Source organism: Arvicola amphibius, chromosome 1, assembly GCF_903992535.2.
Source record: "Arvicola amphibius chromosome 1, mArvAmp1.2, whole genome shotgun sequence".
NCBI lineage: Eukaryota > Metazoa > Chordata > Mammalia > Rodentia > Cricetidae > Arvicola > Arvicola amphibius.
Window position 1 is genome coordinate 180,717,509 of NC_052047.1, and position 20,139 is coordinate 180,737,647.

General features: G+C 45.0%; 1 protein-coding gene across 2 annotated transcripts in view; it reads left to right on the forward strand.

Annotated features, from left to right (window-relative positions):
• Nucleotides 1-746: 746 nt before the first annotated feature.
• Dntt (DNA nucleotidylexotransferase) overlaps nt 747-20,139 on the forward strand; it is a 33,663-nt gene continuing 14,270 nt past the window's right edge. For both annotated transcript variants that reach the window (XM_038311540.1, XM_038311547.1), the window contains exons 1-6: nt 747-949; nt 13,159-13,333; nt 14,699-14,827; nt 15,638-15,808; nt 16,686-16,757; nt 18,308-18,431. In XM_038311540.1, coding sequence (XP_038167468.1) covers nt 747-949; nt 13,159-13,333; nt 14,699-14,827; nt 15,638-15,808; nt 16,686-16,757; nt 18,308-18,431 — 874 coding nt within the window. The remainder of the gene's footprint in view (nt 950-13,158; nt 13,334-14,698; nt 14,828-15,637; nt 15,809-16,685; nt 16,758-18,307; nt 18,432-20,139) is intronic.

Sequence of the window (20,139 nt, forward strand, 5' to 3'; positions counted from 1 at the left end):
CTGTGGCCCCCTGCCCACCACAAAATGACAGTATTTAAAGCAGCAGCATAGAACAGATATCCGAAAATCATAGTTACAGGCTTTAAAAAAAATGTGACCAGCAGAGAGAGAAACGCAGATGCCGTTCATGAAAAACCCAAACAGCCACTTGCAACATGACACCTGTGCAAAATACAGACATCCGATGTAATGTCCAAGGGGAGAGAATGACAGTGGAGTGGAAGAGGGATCAATAAATAAAGCCCACAGTGGCCAGCAAGGTGATGCAGTGGTCAGCAAGCATCTTTACCAAGTTTGATCTCTGGACCTCCACGGTGGGAGAACATTGACTCTGACTTCCACACTCATGCCATGGCCTGCACACACATACCCCTTTGCCCCGTAAGCAAATTTAATGAAAAGAAGATTGCACGGCTTTAAAAAAATGCAATGTAAAGGGTTTGAACACACTTAGAACTAAGACATAGCACTCAGCCAGTGGCGGGTTCCCAGTTTCTTCCCCAGCTTATTCTGGGAGGCTGCCGACATCGAGCATGTGAAAACACAAGCCAGGTGAACTCTGTCATGAGCTCCACCTTGGGCAAAGGAACTGATCAGAGCTAGAAATTCCTTCGGCAGGAAGCTGTCACCGGGGTGGCACCCAGGAAGCTGCTCCTGGCTGCAGAGTCTGCGGCTGAGATGACATCAGAGCCCTGATGTAGGAGACACCACTTGACGGCACAGGCAGAGCCAGATCGTCTGCTGCCATGGATCCACTGCAAGCAGCCCACCTGGGTCCTCGGAAGAAGAGGCCCAGGCAGACGGGCACCTCGGTGGCCACCACATCGCACGACATCAGGTTTCAAGACTTGGTCCTCTTCATTTTGGAGAAGAGGATGGGAACGACTCGAAGAGCCTTCCTCATGGAGCTGGCCCGGAAGAAAGGGTTCAGGGTGGAGAGCGAGCTCAGGTAGGACAGCCCTGGTCACTTGACAAGCAGGTGGGGGCCTTAGGACATCTCCAAGGGACCCAAGGAGACAGCTGGCTAAGGGAGACAAGACGGGTGCAGGCTGAGTGAGATCAGATGGGAACTAATTGGCGCCAAATATAAGATTTTTAAAAATCATGACTGACTCTGAGATGAATTGCCCAAGAGTGATAAGAGGAAATTCATCAGAAAACTTCACATTGAAATTACTCAGGTCCATGTTCTACCAAACTGAGCCAGTACCACTGGGTTCAGCTGTTTAAACTGTTGCTTTGGGCTAGAGAGGATGGGCTGATGGTGTGTCTCTGACTTGACACACACCTGGCTGGGTGTGGGCCAGGCTGAGATGGCTCACCATGGACACCTAAGTAGCCTCGGTGATGGTTTTCCAAAGAGTGGTCCAGGCCAAGTAGGCTTCGGGATGGGATGTTGGTTAAGGGTGTTTGTCTAGGGGTAACAGACACCACCACAGAGTGCTGTAATAAGAGGGAAAGAGGGAGCTGAAGCCACCATCTGGACCCAGCTAGACAGAGTCACTGTCAGGAAGCAGCGGTTACCATGGTGTTTCTGAATATTCTATACATTCACCATCTTGAATCAATGAGGAGAATCAAAGTGATTCAGAAAGCCCCAGAAAAGGCCCTGGCACGCAAGGTGGCTGCAGACAGAACTGCTGGGGTTACGGTGGGGACTGTGGGTGACCCGACTGTTCAAAGGTGGGCTGAGCATAACATGTCAGGGATGCTATGACTTTTACGTGGTATTTTGAATTTTAAGTCTTTGAATTTGACAAGAAAATTGTCAAACATTTCTTGCTGGTGAAATGCGGGCTTTGAAGCAGTGCAGAAACACATTTCCAAGATCAACAACCAGGCATGCCAAATTCCACACACCAAACTGAGGGGACAATTTGTTCGTTTGCTAAAATGTCCCCAATCAAAATTTCCCGAGTTTCTGGGGTTCTCTTTTCTGAGTTCTTGCCACATGGTCTCCTGCTCTGTTTCAGGTCATTATGGTCACTCTCAATTTTGTTCCCGAACATTCTTTTCACACAAGACGAATTTCACCTAATTTTTTTTACTATAACTAATCTCTTAGACTTAAATACAGTGTTAGCATTCAAAGAGAGAGAAACTAGATAGATCAACGAGGGGAACAAAAACAAAAAAATAGAGAAATTTAAAAACAGAAATGAAAATTTTTAGCACATATGAAGCTGCTTTTCATGGTAAAGAAACTGAGCAAGGGCCAGCCAGGAAGGTGAGAGCCGTCTGCCTGGGGTGCCACTTACTTAAAAAGCGCTCTGGTAAACGGTCCAAGCTTCAGGTGGAGGCCCACTGTCTGAGTAATCAATGGAGCAGATTGGCGGGGTCAGGTGTTTAGGGTGGTCATCAGGAAGCAGGGAACTTTGCCGGCAAAGTGAATCGGAGAGGCAGAGCGGTGCCCCGGGTGCTGACTGCCAGGACTGTGCCCGCTGCTCAGGAGACAGAGGAAACGGGTGCCTGACGAGCAAGCCGCCGCTGTGCCCGTGATGGAGCAGAGTTCTCAGGCTGAGAGCACGGACACACTCAACACATGTGTGCGCGGTAGAGGAAAATAAACCACAGGAAGCAGAAGCCCCGGCGCTAACAGAATCTCTGTGCCCAGATACAATCATTAATTTCTGTAGGAAGAAACTTCTAGACCTCCTGACTCTGACCCTTCCCAGACCTGTGGTTCTGGACATTCTCCTCTTTGCTCCCTAACATTCAGATCAGTGTTCTATCTGGTGTGATGTTGAAGAAGAGAAAGGATGTCAGTATCCTTTGGCAAAGTTCACAGTGAAAAGTGCATTATTCTCTTGTTGATCAGTTAGGTCCATTAACCCGCACAGCCAAACTGAAAGAAGATTGTTTCTCCACAATATAAACTAGGTCAGATGACAGGAGCAAGCGGGAAGGCAGCCCATGAAAACACTATAAGCAGTTATCTGGTGTGGGAAGGTGTATGCTCATATTTCTGTGTCTTCTAATTTTTTTCAATAAATACATACTTGTTTATTTGTTGAGACAGGGTCTCTCTAGATATCCTGGCTGTCCTAGAACTCACTATGTAGGTCAGGCTGGCCTCAAACTCACAGAGTTCCTCCTACCTCTGTCTCTCAAGTGCTGGGATTAAAGGCATGTATCTCCACACCTGGCCTTAGACATACATTTTTTAAAACGATGATAAAACCTACAAAATTGCTTAGTGGGCGAGTGTGTTTGTTGCCCAGCCTGACAACCTGTATTTGATCCCTGGTAACCACATGGTAGAAGGAAAGAAGCAAGTCCTGTAAGTCAGCCCCTGCTTCTACACACACACACACACATACACACACACACACACACACACAAAATAAATAAATAAATGTTTAAAAAAAGTTTAATTTGTGGGTGGAGAGATAGCTCAGTGGTTAAGAGCACTGATTGCTCCTCCAAATGATCCAAGTTGGTTCCCATCACCCACAGGGCGATTCTCAACCATCTGCAGCTCCAATCCCAGGAGATCTGATGGCTCCATGTGCACCCGGCACCGCAGTGGTGCACAGACATACATGCAAGCAAAACTTCTATACATTAAAAAAAAATCAATCAGTTGATTAATTAAGCCGGGTGGTGGCAGTGCACAGCTTGAATCCCAGCACTCAGGAGGCAGAGGCAGGCGGATCTCTGTGAGTTGGAGGTCAGCCTGGTCTACAGAGCAAGTTTCAGGACAGGCTCCAAAGCTACACAAAGAAATCCTGTCTCAAAAAACCAAAAAAAAAAAAAAAGGAGAAGAAAAAACTCCATTTTTAAAAATGTAATAAAAAATTAACAATAAAAGTGAAGATAACAGAAATAGTTGCAGTTATCATCACCGTCATTATTATAAAGAAAGAATACTTGTAGCACATGCGAAGTGGCTCAGCAGATGAAGTCACCCGTGCAAACCTGACAACCTAAGTTCAACACCTGGATCCCAGGTAGAGGAGGAAGAAAACTAGCTCTACCGAGGTGGTTTCTGACCTCCATATGTGTACCATGTTATAGGTTAACACGCGGGCACATGTACAATAGTTTAATGATTAATAATAAAATTAATTAAAAGGTAAAAGGGCAAGGGTACTGATTAACGGTGATGGCTACACTTCTTTCTTGGTTTATAAAATTCAAAGCCCAAGGCGAGAAGCATCCTGCAGTGTCTGTAGTCCTTGTATACTTTTGGCCCAAGAGGGCCAGTCTCGGCCTTACCGTACCTGAGATTCTCAATGTATTGAACTCTCCGGAGTGATTCTGTTCTCTCCATCATGAATGTGTTGTTTTGAGTGGAATGCCCCACTCTTTCGATGTGCCAAAGGAAGCTGGTTCCTCAAACATGAGTGAGAAGAGGTACCAAGTCCCTTGATGTAGTTTTGAACGTCAAAAAAGAATAAAAAAGATATTGGATTTACTCTGTGACCAGCATCCTAGACTTTAGAGCACATTGCTAACTTCAGCTCACCTAATCCAGGCTCAAAAATTGGACTCAAATGTCCTGTTTTCTCTGCCCCAATTGCATCCTGAGTTCCTACAGGATGAGCTACTTGAAAGCTCCCACCTGGCATCTGCCCTTTTCTGTAAATACATTTTGCTACATTCCCCTATGTCTTGAAACAAGTCATTGCAATTGAGGCAGAGGAGCTGTGACCAAGACGGATGGAGTCCCATCTTTCTATTCATCTAGGACCTTCACACTTGCTAATGCTGCTCAAGCTGCTGCAAATGCACCAGAGAACAGCATCATTCAGCCAAGTTCTTTGCAGCTTGCCTGCAATGGAGTAATTTAATGACATTCGCGGAGGATGTTGTCTTCACTAAAAGCGAAAATCATTCTCACACCATCACAAAAGACTGCGTCTGCTCTGTGAAAACCGAACCTGGAACCTCTGCAAGAGCAGCAAGAGCTCTTAACCACTGAGCCAGCCCTCTAGCCCCTCGATTTCTTTTCTGTTGCCATGATAAAAAGCCCGGACAAAAGCAACTTGAGGAAGAAAGGGTTTAGAGCCCACACTTTACCATCCATCCAATACCGAGGAAGTCTCGGCAGCAGGCACCTGAGGGACTTGATCTCCTCACACACAGCCAGATGCAGAAAGCCATGAATGCACTATCATTGTTCTCTTCTTGAGGCTGTAGACATAATGTGACCCAAAACTAGCTTTAGCCTGCACAGCTCCATCCTTCCAGACAGGTTGTGTTGGGGGTTGGTTATTGTTAGAAATATTTCCTAACTGAGCCTCTCCGCCAGTGCAAAGAACTAATCTAACTAACCAGATTAGACCGAACAAAAATGCCCACGTTTAATGAATGCCACACTCTCGGGTGACCAGGAGCATGGTGGCGGGGGAGGGGGGAAGACGGAGGGAGAGTACATGAAAAAACCCCAAACCACATGTTCCTTCTCTGGGTGACCACCTGAATACCCTGTGGGAGTGGTCCTGTGGAAGTACTCCCCCTGTGAGGGGTCAGTGCTTGGCAGGCTGGGAGTTGGAGTCTGGACCAACACAACTCCCAGGCCAAGGGCTGGGGTGACAATCCCAATGTAATATTACATTCGAGACTCTTTGGATATAGGGGTGCTAGAGGGCTGGGGTCTCACTTTTAATCAAACAATTCTGTCTCATCTGTTCACTGTTTGGCCTTTTCAGTGTGATTCCTCTCACCCATTATTTCAGAGCTATCCATGGCAATAAAACCCCACATTTCCAGATGAAAAATTGGGGGAGTAACAATGTATAGTTAATGAGAGTATTGTGTGTATGTTTTTGTGTGTAGGATGTGTCTCTCCCAGAAGAGTTAGGAGCCACAGGAGCCGAGAAGGCAGTTCCGCTCAGCCAACACAAGTCAATAGCTGACGTTAGCTCAAACTTTGGGAGACTGACCATAAGTGGATTATACTAGGCATTTTTAAGAACAGTGTAATTTCGTGAAAACTATTCTACTGATAATTAATACAATCCCACATGCACAACAAAGTATAAAGGAGAAAAGTAAGCTAAATACAGGGCAGACATGACTTGACTCTTTGTCAAGTCCATAAAGATGGGTTCTATAGATTGCCTGGGAAAAAACAAACTTATATAGTAAGGGTCTCGGGGAGGGTCAGGTGCTGGAAAAGTCTCTGGCTGCAAAGATCAAAGTTCACCAGGCTAGGAAGCAAGTCTTCTGCAGCCTTCTGTGCAGAGAGCAAGCATTGCATTCCTTCCCCTGAAGGAACAACCCAGTGTGCTTAACTCTCCAGGTTTTCAAAGTGCTTTTCTGTGAACACAAAGACCTCCTACAGCACACTAGCACAGCTTTCCAGAGGTTAAACAATTCCTTCCCTTCCCAGGGAGGATCCCCTTTAGGATGCCTGTCCGAGAAAGTTCCTGACTGCAAGGAGGATTTACTGTTCTAGCCAAACCGGACAATGGGAAGATGTACTCCAGAGCACTCCCTTAGACATCGCTTTGAGCCGCTCCAATGACCAATCCTTTCTCTGTCACTTTGACACGCGAAACTTTTAACCACTCCGATGTTAATCTCAAACATCGAAGTCCTGACTGATAATAGCAATATTTTAACTCCTGTATGGAATGATATTTGACACATATATTTTAGTTACTGAAAAGAATTGCAAATATTTATGGGGCACAGAATAATGACTGATACACGCATGCAATGTGTAGCAATCAAATCATAGTGTTTCTGTAGCTTCTTTCTCTTCAGTGTGGAAAGATTCAAGGAGATAGCCCTCACTTCCAGTCTGTAGGAGGGGCTGTTTCACGCTGGGATACCCTGGTCTCACTGGTTCATGCTGGCCCCTCTTCCCTGTTTCCCTCATCATCACTGAACAAAGTTTGGCCTTGATGCTTAGACCAGTATCCAGCTCTGTATATCTTTAAGACTGTTCTATCACTTCAAAATTCTGCTGTAAATTCAAACTATTCAAGGCCGTTGTTGATAATCATCATCATCATCATCATCATTATCATCTGAGTGCCAGATGAAAGAGCTGGCTACACATTCTTGAAAGCCCAGTGTTGAAGGGCTGGATTGCAGGCCTCTAGCACACATCTGCTAGGTTTTCTTTGCTTTTCCTCTCACTTCTCTCCCTTGCAAGCTTTCTCCATATGCCTCTCTGCTTCTAACAACACCCACTGAGAGCCCTCTAGAGAAGAGGACTTACTCCCTAGGATGCCATGGGGTCAGTCACTATTGACTCCTTGATCTCTTCCTCGGCCAGCCACCCCATCCTGAGTGTAGGGACAGGAGTTCTCATCTGCAGAACCTAGACTGCTTTCTTTTCAAGTGATTTTTAGTTAATTTTTAATATATGTGTGTGGGCACCCACGTACCATGGCACGTGCATGAAAACCAGAGGACAGCTTTGTAGAGTCAGTTCTCTCACTGCGTGGATCCCAGGGTCTGAACACAGCTTGTCAGATTTGGTGGCAAGTGTCCTTATCTGCTAAGCATCTCAGCAACCTAGAACATAGATTTGTTTGTTTGTTTTTCTATGCAGTGCTCTTCGGGAGACATTTGCTCAGGGACTAGATGTGGGGAGCAGGGGAAAGCCTGAGCAGATGTGCATTGTCGACATGGGCACGAGCAGACCAAAGACCAATGCCACAGACCCATGGGAAACTGGCAAAGCCTTCCCGTTCTGGCAGTGTGTATAAAAACTAGCGACTCTTAGCTGGTGCCTTTCCATCAGATTGTACATAGCCCACCCGATTCCAGCTTTGCTGTTTCCATGTGTCTTTCCTTTCTTTAGTATCTGTCCCCTCTTCACTCCCTCACAACCCCAGTCAGGTCAAGGCCATAAGCCATACAGGTTGTGGTAGCTGGAGAGAGGACTCACAGTTAGGAGCATTGGCTGCTCTCCCAGAGGATCCAGGTTAGAGTCCTAGATGGTGGCTTACAACCAACTGTAACTCCAGTCCCAGGGGATCCAGTGCCCTCCTCTGGGTTTGTTGAACACTGGGAAGGCACCAATGCGGTTCTAAACTCATAAAATTTAAAAGATATTTGCTCAGACAATAATTTACCTGATGACTATAAAACCACCCAAGGACCCTGTTAGTAATTTTTTTGCAATTAAATACATTTTTCCTTCAGTCTATGGTTTCTACTTTTGTCATCAGCAACTTAATAAAAACTGTATTTTTTTATAAATTTAAGAGCAAAAATTAGAAAATTTATTCTTGTTCTGATCCAACTACTTTCTCTTTCAAATATTGTGAGCTTCAAGTTAATGAAAAATTTCATAATACCATTAAAGGTAGTTAAAGCATCAGGTGAGATCCTGGCCAGGGCTGGAGTAGAAAGCTCTCTCTATTGCTGCTGTTGTGTGTTGTTTGAAATCAACCTCAGTGGCTTTACTTTCAAGGATTCTGAAACACACTGGTTGCTAAGAGAACTGGCTGAGCTGGAGTGGGGGTGGGTTAAGCTGGCTTCTCTAAGCAGCTCAGTTTAACTATAAACACTGCTAAAGTCATTGTTTACAAAATACCCAACATGACTTCTCCCAGGCAACAGAGACAATCATGGAAGTGGTGAGGATCCAAGAGAGCTCAGAAAGTCACACTGGAAGGGGCAGGGGTAACAATGACTGTCTCCCTTCTTCATCTAAGGCTTCTCTAATAATATTGAACAAGGCAGTGCCAGCTAGGCAAGAGAAGAAAAGGATAGGCAGATCAACACATGGGAATACTCAGAGCCAAGATTTGTAAGATAATTCCATGACACAACTTTTGAACACCTGAGCCCCACCTGACAATTCTGGCAACATTTGGAATTTCTGCATAAAATTATATTTGTCACATATATTCTAGTTAACATATAATAACTGTACATATTTATACAGCTAAGAACAAGGATTCAAAATGTGTGTGCAATGAGTATGAGTAAGAATCAAATTGTAGTGCTTCATGCTTCTAGCTCTATTTCTGTGTGTCTGAAGCCACCAAGCGCCTCCTTCCTAGTTCTCCCTGACATAAAGGATGGGCTATTGTGAACCAAATGGTCCTCAGTTCATTGGCACTCGTCTGGCTCCCTTGGAGACCCAGAGCGGTTGTGGCCTCCCTGTACATCCTCCATCTTGGTGTGCAGCCATAGCAGCTATTTTCAGCTTTCCTGGGATAGCTCTAACCTCCTGTAGTCTTGTAGTTCCGACACTTGACATAAAATAGGAGAACATCAATTATACACAAGGGCTTCTGGGGGCAGATATGTGACAGAGTGTCTCCATTCATATCTGCCCCTCGGAGAAACCGTTTGCTTTCCAGCATGGCACCTATACAGATTCCTTCTCTTTCTTACTGGCGTGGCATTCATTCCGATAATCTTCTGTGAGGAGGGTGGAAGGGAACAGAGCATGGAATTCCTCTGCTTGGGAACCAAGCACCGAGTCACCCACGAGGACAAACAGACCAGGATTGAAATCCCACCCCTGCAGTTATTAGCAGGGTACGGTTTTTAATGTCTCCCAAAGTCTTTCCCCTTTGTTGTGTGGAGCTGATAATGCCTGCTTCACAGCATTATTAACAATTAAATGCATGGCGTGTGCATTTAATATATTTAACATTTAATACCAGCACCTGGCATACGGCAGCGCTTCAGTGCTCTTGGGTTTTCAATATTGAGGCACTCAGAGCAGAGACAAATCCGTATGTTCCCAAATAGATAATTGTCACAGTGCTTCAATAAGGAATTGTCAGTGGCACACATTGGAGGGGGCAAGTCACCCTGTGACACCGTCTGGTGAGGCTCAGGACTCAACATGAAGAAGTGTTCAGTCAGAGAGAATTGTCTGCAGGAGACCATGACAGCCACCAACCCAAAGAGACAATGCCAGCTTGGAGCCAGGGAGCACAAGAGGATGGGGAGCAGCACTGACTGGGCCAGGATGGACAGAGCCTCTAAAATTGAATTTCTGAAATTATTTGTGGTAAAGGACCAGTTTACAAAAAAAAAATACTCAGTGCTTTAATTTAAACATAAATAATAAAGCTCATTTGGCAATATCAAGTTAAAACCAGCTTTAAATGTTGACTTAAAATTTCTGCTTCTTACTTAGCTGACACCCAGCAGCCTGGTACTGAACTCTGCATGACTCCTCATGCATCCACACGATTGTGACCGTGACTTTCTTGCTTCTCTTGCTTGCTTTAGTGGAGGACTTCTTGCTAGCTGTTTGACACAGCTCTTATTTTAGAACACCTCATTTTGATACTTCCAATCTCAATTCTTCCTCGAAAAATGCATCAAGTTGGAAATCTGCAATATTCTTCTAGCTTGGGTTACCAATCAAGAATTTATCCCAGGGCTCTACCATCACTAGAAAGAGTTCATGTTTCCCACATCGCAGACTTTGGGCACTGCTATTGTTTCAATGTGAAATGTCCCCCATAAACTCATATATTTGAATGCTTGGTCCCCAGCTGGGGACACTGTCTGTGATGGCTGCGGAACCTCTCAGGGGTACAGTCTTACTGGTGGAAGTGGGTCACTAGAATAAGCCTTGAGGAGTTTTTTTAATAGTTTTATGTGTATATAATGAATGGCAGTGTTTTGATTCCCCACCCTCTCCCTATCCTGGTGAAAACCTTCTCTTCTCCAATGAGTCATTCTCTTACTTTCAAGTCTTTTCTTTCTGTGTAGCTGACTGCTGGGTTCTACCTCCTGTTCTCTCTCTGCTTCCAGAGTGTGACCATCTGGCCTCATGCTCTTGCCATCATTTGATGGAAGTCATCCTTTGGAACTGTAAGGCATAACAAACCTTTGCAGGGGGCTTGTTTATATATTTTGTTGTTGTTGTTGTTGTTTCTGAGCACACAATGTTGATTTTGCTTTGCTAGTTGTATGAACAGGAATTGGAAGTTTCCATCCCGGCTTTCCTTCACACAATGCAGAGCCATAGCCTACAAAGCTGCTTTGAAACCTAAGAGGGGTGTGTGGCTCCTATACACAGTGTGAACTGGGACCTGCCTAAGAGGTCCCAGGAAGTCTCAGGAAAAGAGTGGTTGGGGGCGGTAGGAAGGGAGGCAGAGGAGGAGCTTAGAGGTTGAGCATCAGGACCCCCTCAGCACATTCTTTTCTCTGAGTTCAGACAACATTCCATTACTATAAAATAAGTATTACCCCAGAGAACCTGGACAACAAAGATGATCCTAAGAGAGACATACATGGATCTAAATAGGGAGGAGAAAAAGAAAAGATCTCCTGAGTAAATTGGGAGCATGGGGGTCATGGGAGAGAATAAGTAGAAGGGACGAGGAGAGGAAGGGAGGGAAGCAGAGAAAATCATATAGGGCCATAAAAACAATAAAAGAAATGAAGGAAGAATAAGCATTAGTGTTTTTCAATATTATAACAAACAATGACATATAACAGCTATAATAATACATCTATAGATATTTATAATGAAAAACTGTTTCCCTCTGAAGAGCAGAGGTATGGATGAACTAACGCCTCCTCTATGAACTGACTAGTCCTTTTATTGTTGCCTTAAAGTTTTGATGTTAAGAACCCTTCAAGGAATTTACTACAAATAATTTTGGGGATTATAAGGACCTAATCTAGGAATATAGTTACCGGCCATGCCTTGGCCCCTACGAAATGTTGTCTGCCCTCACCTTACTTCTGCCACGCCAATGGCCTCAGTTCCAACCTCCAGCCTGTCTTGTGATACCAGCCTGAAGTATTGGTATCTTGCCTGCCAATCAGACACCTTCATTTTGATCTACTTCCTTAAGTGCAGCACACCAGAAGCAACTTCAATTCTAGTCTCCACTTCTCCACTAAAGAGATGCAGCTTCTTTCAACAGCAGGGATTTACATCACTGTGATTCCTGTGTGGATGATGTTGCCCCCCCTCTATCTTCCCCAAGGTGCTCTATGTGGGTGACATAGCTCCCCCTTCTCCAGGGTATTCTCGTTACGCACCCTTCTGCGTCTCCTCTACTTTCTCTTCAAGTGTACCAGGAATTCGTCTGTTATTCCCTACATATTCCCGCCCCAACTCTCTCCATTCCAAAGCATTGTGTGCTTTAAAAAATGACACACTAGCCGGGCGGTGGTGGCACACGCCTTTAATCCCAGCACTCGGGAGGCAGAGGCAGGTGGATCTCTGTGAGTTCGAGACCAGCCTGGTCTACAAGAGCTAGTTCCAGGACAGGCTCCAAAGCTACAGAGAAACCCTGTCTCGAAAAAACAAAACAAAAAAAAAAAACCAAACAAACAAAAATGACACACTAACACTGCTTGATTTCTGCTTGCACAAGTCTGCATTGGCTTGAACTCCCCAGATAAGAACCAAACTCCTGAACAAGGTATCTAAGACTGTTGTCACTGCTGGCTCAATCATTTCTACAACTAACATGCCCCTCCCAGTCTGTCTCGTCAATCCCATCAATCCTCGGCTGTCCCTTTCTTCCAGGACAATTCCCATGGGCCTCTCTCAGTTCACCCAAACTCTGTTCCTTCTCTAAAGCTCATCCGATCTCACCCTGACCTTTGGTTTGTTCAGAATGCACGTCATTAGCCATCTGTCTCATGTAGGCTGCGAAGATGCAGGTGCGCCATTTGTAGAGAGTGAGCCCTCCTCGACTTTGAACTTCTCAGCCCCCAGAGCATCATCTAAGGCATTTAGCTCTATGATCTCCAACTGATGCAGGCAGGCAGGCATATGCACATTTTCACCTATTTCTCCTTGAACTTTAGGTTCTCATATAAAAAATATAGTTCAGTTTGCATCAGACAAACTTGTAAACTACTGGGTCAGAGTCTTCCATGAACAGAAATGAAATAGTTACTGAAACCACCTGCACCCTGCCAGGTACTACTTTAGAGATAGCTTCATCTTCCATCTTCCCTAAATTTCTATTTTACATGATTCTTGCTAATTTTTTATATATGTATATATACACATATATATATGATCTAACACACATTATGTATGTATGCATGTATGTATGTATGTATGTATGTATGTATATGCATTCAACCTGGGATGCTGTCCACTGCTGCTTTCCTCGTGTGAAGGTCCAGGAGTCAGGTCCAGTGTCTACCTTGTCTTTAGTCAGCTGGGACACTCTGAAACCTTGAGGAGGAAGGAGAGCATCTCATTTTGGAAGCTTCCTATACTGGTAACTTTGCCTTTGTTTCTAGTGATTCTGTTACCCACATTGTGGCAGAGAACAACTCCGGGTCGGATGTCCTCGAGTGGCTCCAGCTACAGAACGTGCAAGCCAGCTCTGAGCTCGAACTCCTTGACGTCTCCTGGCTGATTGAGTGCATGGGAGCTGGGAAACCCGTGGAGATGACGGGAAAGCATCAACTTGTTGTAAGTCTCCCCTTTACTGGAGGTCCACTGACGGGGACTTCAGAGTTCACAGACTTGGGCTGATCCCAGAGTCCTTTCTTAGAGAGTCCACTTAGCTCTGTGGAGCTTCCAATTGCTCCTCTGTGTAACAATCCTGCCCACCTCTATAGATGGCGTGTGAATTGAAGTGATACATTCATAAATCATGCAGTGTTGATATGTTAAAAACACTGAATAGATGGGCACTATTTTTCTAAAAAATTATTTATTTTATTATGTAGACAGTGTTCTGCCAGCATGTATGCCAGAAGAGGGCACCAGATCTCATTACAGATGGTTGTGAGTCACCATGGGGTTACTAGAAATTGAACTCAGGACCTCTGGAAGAGCAGCCAGTGCACTTAATCACTAAGCCATCTCTCCAGCCCCATAAGAGAACTATTTTATTATTATTAATTTATTTGGGTTTTTTTTAGACAGGGTGTCTTTGTATAACAACCCTGTCTGTTCTGGAACTCTCTTTGTAGAGCAGTATGGCTTTGAACTCACAGAGATCTGCCTGCCTCTGCCTCCCAAGTATAGGGATTAAAGTTGTGCACCATTACCACCCACCTTAAAAGAACTATTATTATGAACACATTTATGCACAGATATTTCAAAATACTTCAACCCTGACATTCTGGAAGTCAGAAAAGTAAAAAGTTTCCAATTTTCTCACTCTGATAATTCATGAAAAAAAATTAAAGAATATGAGTCCTTAAATCCAAGTCCTTGACGAATAATGCTAGAACCTCTGAGAATTCACACAACAAAAGAAACGGTCATTAGTTGCTGGTTCTTTTTCTGTTTGTGATTGCAAAAATGCATATATTGATTATACATACATGAGATAAAATTCGCTATCCGGTGTAATTAATATGAATGAAAAATGAAATTTATGCCCTGGCAATGCTGAAGCATGCATGGGCAGCCCATATATGGCGGTTCTGTTGATCTTGTCCATATTGAGTCTCATGGTCTAAGTTGAAGAGGACAACTGACCAGGTCTCTTCCTCAAAAGGGCACCAGATCTCATTACAGATGGTTGTGAACCACCATGTGGTTGCTAGGAATTGAACTCAGGACCTCTGGAAGAGCAGGCACTGCCCTTAACTCTTGAGCCACCTCTCCAGCCATATATACTAATAAAAATAAAAAGAACAATCATAATGTCTATGATAGGACACTAGAGATGCATGTGACACATTTTGAGTCCTCTGTGATTTTACCTTCTTCCAGGAGCAATTGTCTTACAGTTAATGTTTTTGCATTTGAATAAATGTTTATAGTTATGTATACTTATAATTGGCATTGTTGTTCAAAACGGACACTTATGCTTTTGTGTAGGTGAGGAGAGATTCTTCCCTGAGTCATGCCCCAGACTCCCAGAACATTCCACCACCAACTGAACAAAAGATCTCCCAGTATGCCTGCCAGAGAAAGACCACATTAGACAACTGTAACCGAGTGTTCACGGTAATGAGGTCTTCTCAACACCCAGGGCAAAAGGGGGGGGGGGGGGGGGCTCGAGGCTTCTTTTCATGAGTCTAAAAGTGGAATTATGACTTTTCTGGAAATCTGAGAATGCTTCTCTGTGCCTGCCTGCCTAACATGACCTCTGGTCCTTTGTCAAGTGGGCCTCCTTTTATATGGACATGGAAAAACATATTCCGTTTATTCTATAGAGGCAGTAGACAGGCTCACAGCTGCTCTGGGGTCAGGGCTTGCCAGGCTAACTCACTCAGTACAGTATCGAGCACAGGGCTTCTCATCTCTAACCTGCAAGCACATCTGTGGGGAAGAACAGGAAACGGGTGGCAGCCCCCGAGTCACAGCTGCCTTCTCTACTAGTAAGGAAAACACGTCTCACCTTAAACAACCCTGGCTCTGGGTCGGTGTGATGAACACACCCCTCTTTCCACAAGTAGGTTTGATGTACGAACTAAGAGAACCAGATGTCTGGGGTTCATGACAGAACCCTGGCCACGGACTGGTTAGGAAGACAGCAGAGGGTTATATACACCCAGTCATGACTGCTGGGACACCAGAAGCACCAGGTCAAAGCCTGGTTGAGTTGTTTCTAAGTGTCTGATGTCACTGAGCTCAGTTTCCTCACTCTTCATTAGCCATCTGTCTTTCCAGTTCAGTGACAGTGTCCCACCGGGGAGGATGCAGAGGGACAGGAGGTTGATCTTGACGTCAAAGGTACCCCATTAGTGAAGGGGACAGGAGGAACTTGTGACTGACTCTGACAAACAGATCAGCTGATCTGGTTTTATTTTTCAGGATGCCTTTGATATCCTGGCTGAAAATTACGAGCTTAGAGAGAATGAAGGCTCTTGTGTGACATTCATGAGAGCGTCTGCTGTACTGAAATCGCTGCCATTCCCCATTATCAGCATGAAAGACACAGAGGGAATTCCCTGCCTAGGGGACAAGGTGAAGTGTATCATAGAGGTAAGGGAGAAGTGGAATGTGCTGCACCTCCAAATAGGCGAGGGGGAGACCGAAGAGGCCACATAGGTGTGGACTCGCTCCTCTTATTTGACTACAGACAGATAACATAGCACAGAAAGAGATGGGTAGAGATGTGTAGAATCCATAACCCAGCATGACCCCAATAGGACTCCATGGATCCAGGTAGCAGGGAAAAGACCCAAGCCTTAGATCTCAGAGCAGCAGAGTGCTCTGACTCCCAAGCCAGCCTAGGTGAGAGGCTCCGTCTCACTTAGGCTCTTCCTGTCCAGCACAGGATGATGCTCAGTGGGCTGATTCGGCATCTATGTGCTCTGGGGAGAGATTGGGTAGGAGATGCATGTTTAACAACATTTAAGGATTTTCCAGCAACACAAGTTTGCCATCCAGTAGCAAGTTTCTATCAAATGCAAAGTATGTTATTCTAGAAAAAAATGTCCCAGCTCAGACAACATAGGCCCTGGGCTAGACCTCGTTAGGGCTTGATAACAACTGGCTTTTTGGTGGGCCAACCACTGATCTGATGGATTGAAAAGCCCTTATCTCAGCAAGTTGAAACCATTGAGAAGAAAATTATCAGGACTATTTGGGCAATACTTGCCAGCGAATATTTCATCTTAGATTCTATGGATTCGGGTCCTCATCCTTCTGTAACCTTGTCCGAGATTATAAAGGGTCTTTAGAGTTATGGCCAGCTAAGAGTTTTCAGTGACACAGGGACATTCTTGCTTTCTTCAGATCAGCCAGGGAAGCTCCTCCAGTTTTATGGGGAACCAGCAGCTGGGGCTGTGGGTTTGCAAACAATGTGACAATTATGTAAGGACAGAATTCAAAATCTTTTGCTCATCTCTCCTTGCAGGGAATTATTGAAGATGGAGAAAGTTCTGAAGTTAACGCTGTGTTGAATGATGAACGATACAAATCCTTCAAAGTACGTGATTTTACATTTGTTTCCTGGGGAGTGGTTTTCTATTTACTTGCTGTGGATGGTTATATTAACTCAGACTGCCGTGCCGACATGCCACAGACTGAGCTGCTGAAATGGAAAGTTATTCTCTGCCTGTTCTGGAAGCAGAAAGTTTAGGTCAAGGTTCTAGGTCAAAATTCTATGGAGGGCTCTCTTTGTGGCTTGCAATGGCCTGCCACCTTCTTGCTGTGGCAGAGATAGAGGTAAGCAATTGCATGGGTCCTAGTCTGCTTGCTCTTGGCTAGCTTTCTTCACTTTGCACTATTATATTAAGCATGAACCAAGCTTAGGGAATGGCACCTCCCTCAGAGGGCTTCCTACATCAGTCAACAGCCAAGACATCCCCACAGACACGCCCACAGGTTAATGTAGTATAGGTAATTCCTCATTAAGACTCTCAGGTGATTCTAGGTTGTGTTGAGTTGATAGTTAAAATTAATTAACACACCTCCCAAAACCCCATTGCAAAGACCATCACACCAAGGATTAGGGCTTCAATGTGGGGTACACAACTCAGTCCATAACAGAGTCCTAAGAAGCAGATACATGAACAAGTAAGATGTCCCAACTTACTTTTATATAAGGAAATTAATTACCAAGAATCTTCAGTCACGGTTACAAATGTCAAAGGGACATAAGAATACAATTAGAACAAACCTGGTTCTGAATCCCAAACTCGTGTCCTTGCTGTTTCTTCATTTCTGGGACTCAGGGATGATCACTTCACAGTTTTTCTTAGCTTGGAGTTTCTGTTACTTCGGCCAGTTCCTTTAGCTCACAAGTGATACAAGGCCTAATGTATGGCCGAGCAGGAGCCCAGGCTCAAGAGCACAGTTTAAGCCTGTACTTTGTTGTTATCCACTTAAAGATGGAACATTCTGAGCCTACTTGAGCATCCTTCCATCAAAGGTGTGGTACACCCTTGTGTGTAAGAGAGGAGCATCCTGGAGGCAGCTGGAGAAACAGCTTCACACATTCACAGCACAGGAGTCTGACACCTAGGTTATGCCGAAGCCTTACACAGATGTGGGTCTGCCTCTCACCTGCTTCATTTTGTGGCACTGTGGGTGTGAAAGGATTCTCCAGAAACAAAAGCCTCTAGAAGTTACCATCTCCAGGCTCAAAAGAGAGCTCAGTGAAGGGCTGAAAACCTGAGCCTCAGAACCAATATAAAAAGTTAGGTGTGAGGCGTGCCGTTTAAATCTCAGCACTGAGGCAGAGATGGGCAGATCTCTGAGGCTCATTGGCCAACTGTCCTAGCCTGGGGTTGACTTCCATTTTCCACATGCACGGTTGCATATGCCCATGCATATGTGTTCAAGTACACACACACACGCACGCACGCACGCACGCACGCACGCACACACGCACCCTACTCTTGCTGACTTTAAGAGTAACTGAGCCAAAGTTTTGCTTGTATTTCTTGTCCATGGCCTGAAGCTTTGGAGAGCGCCACTCCGTTGTCATAGTGATGGTCTGGGGGAACTAACAGCCAGCCTTTCCGTCCCTTTCAGCTCTTCACGTCTGTGTTTGGAGTGGGGCTGAAGACAGCTGAGAAATGGTTCCAGATGGGGTTCAGAACTCTCAGTAAAATCAAGTCAGACAAAAGCCTGCGGTTTACACGAATGCAGAAAGCAGGTAAAGGGATCGGGAAAATCGCGGGTCGCTCTCGGCTTGTCAGGGGAGAGCGATATGGAGGTCACTTTTACTTGGGCTCCAGTCTGGGGAGTCAGGTGTATCTCAGCTCCAGCACTCATTCCTGTGTGATCTGGTTAAAACCTTGAGCCTTTGTTACCTCCATGATGCACTGAGATAACTGGTAAACACAGCAGCTCACACAAAGCCCTGAGCTTAGCCTAGATCAAGGCCTCTTCCTGGGCTGCTGATTGCAGATGTCAAAGCAGGGCAGGGCACCATCCTGCTTCCAACAGCCTCCTCGAGACAGTGGGGTCCTGCTGTCTCCCTGGTAAGAAACGTGCAGTGAAGAGCCGAGGGCAGGGGGATAAACTGACAAGGAGGAAGGAGAGAAAGGAGTGTTTGAACAAACCAGACTCACACTGGGTCAGTTCACACTGCGACAGTGTGCTAGGGGCTGGAAAACAGAAATGGGCGGCAATCTAGGCACAGCCTTGCTCTATCCAAACAGAGCCTGATAGCCTAGTTGTGGAGACAGAAGAATTGTTACTATCATCTGAAAGTCTCATAGGCCCCCTAGGTCCTCCATGGTGGTCAGGTCATTTCCTTCCAAGGACTGTGTTGGGACCTTATCCAGAAATAAGGAGATACAGTTAATAACCCCGTAAATGTGTAAGATTTGTTTGCTTTTAACCTGCAATAAAAATAGAGTAAAACTGTCCTTCAAGAGGGAGAGGGAGTTCCAGCCATAATTTCAAGTGCTTGGCTTCTGAAGTTGCAGAGAATTGTAAAGCTATCAAGAGGAGCTATGGAAGTAATGGAGCCTTCTAGCAGAGCATACTGGGTATGTGGGGTAGTCAAGCTTCTGCTTAAGTCATAACGACAGACAGACCAAAGACAAGGAAATCACAAGAAACAGTAGAGGAGGTGGATCCTATCTTGGGGGTCCCACCAGTGACACTACAGAAGACCCTCATTCATGCTGTGACCCTTTTAATTTTCATTTTAAAGGATTTTTGTTTTTAGTTTATGTACATGGATGTTTTGTATGCATGTTTGTGCACCACATGTGTGCAGTGTCCATGGAGGTCAGAAGAGGGCACCAGATCCCCTGGAAGTGAAGTTACAGCTGCGTGTGAGCCAACATGTGGATATCAGGAATCAAACCTAGGTCCTCTGGATGAGCAGCAAGTGCTTTTAGCCACTGAGTCATTGCTGAGATTTGTTGATTTCTGAGGAATTCCTATTAAACTTTATACAAGGCCACACAGGAAATTTAAAAAATAGTCTAAGAAAAAAGATCTAGTTTTTCTACTCTGGACCCCAGAAAGTACACATCTAAGGAGTGTGTTTTACACCAACTCTAGAAATACCTTTTAAAAGAAATGTTCGCAGTCATTAAACTTAAGTGCCAAGGAGGCGGGCTGGAATGAGAATGAGGACTGCTAACACGCACAGAGGGAGTGGGAAGCAACACTGTGCTTTACTCAGATAGCCTTGAGCTTCAGTGCTTTGCTTCCTGGGAATACAGGTGTGAGGTGCTAGCCGACAGCTGCACCTTCTTTAGGAAAATCATAACTGCATGTCCGTGGATATCGTGAGGGAACATGGGGAATTCCAGGTACCAGCTGAGCTTGAATGCCAGTGATGATGGCAGCTTCTCTATTAAAGCCTAGAGGAGTGTTGCTCTGTAGACCAAATCTCACACACA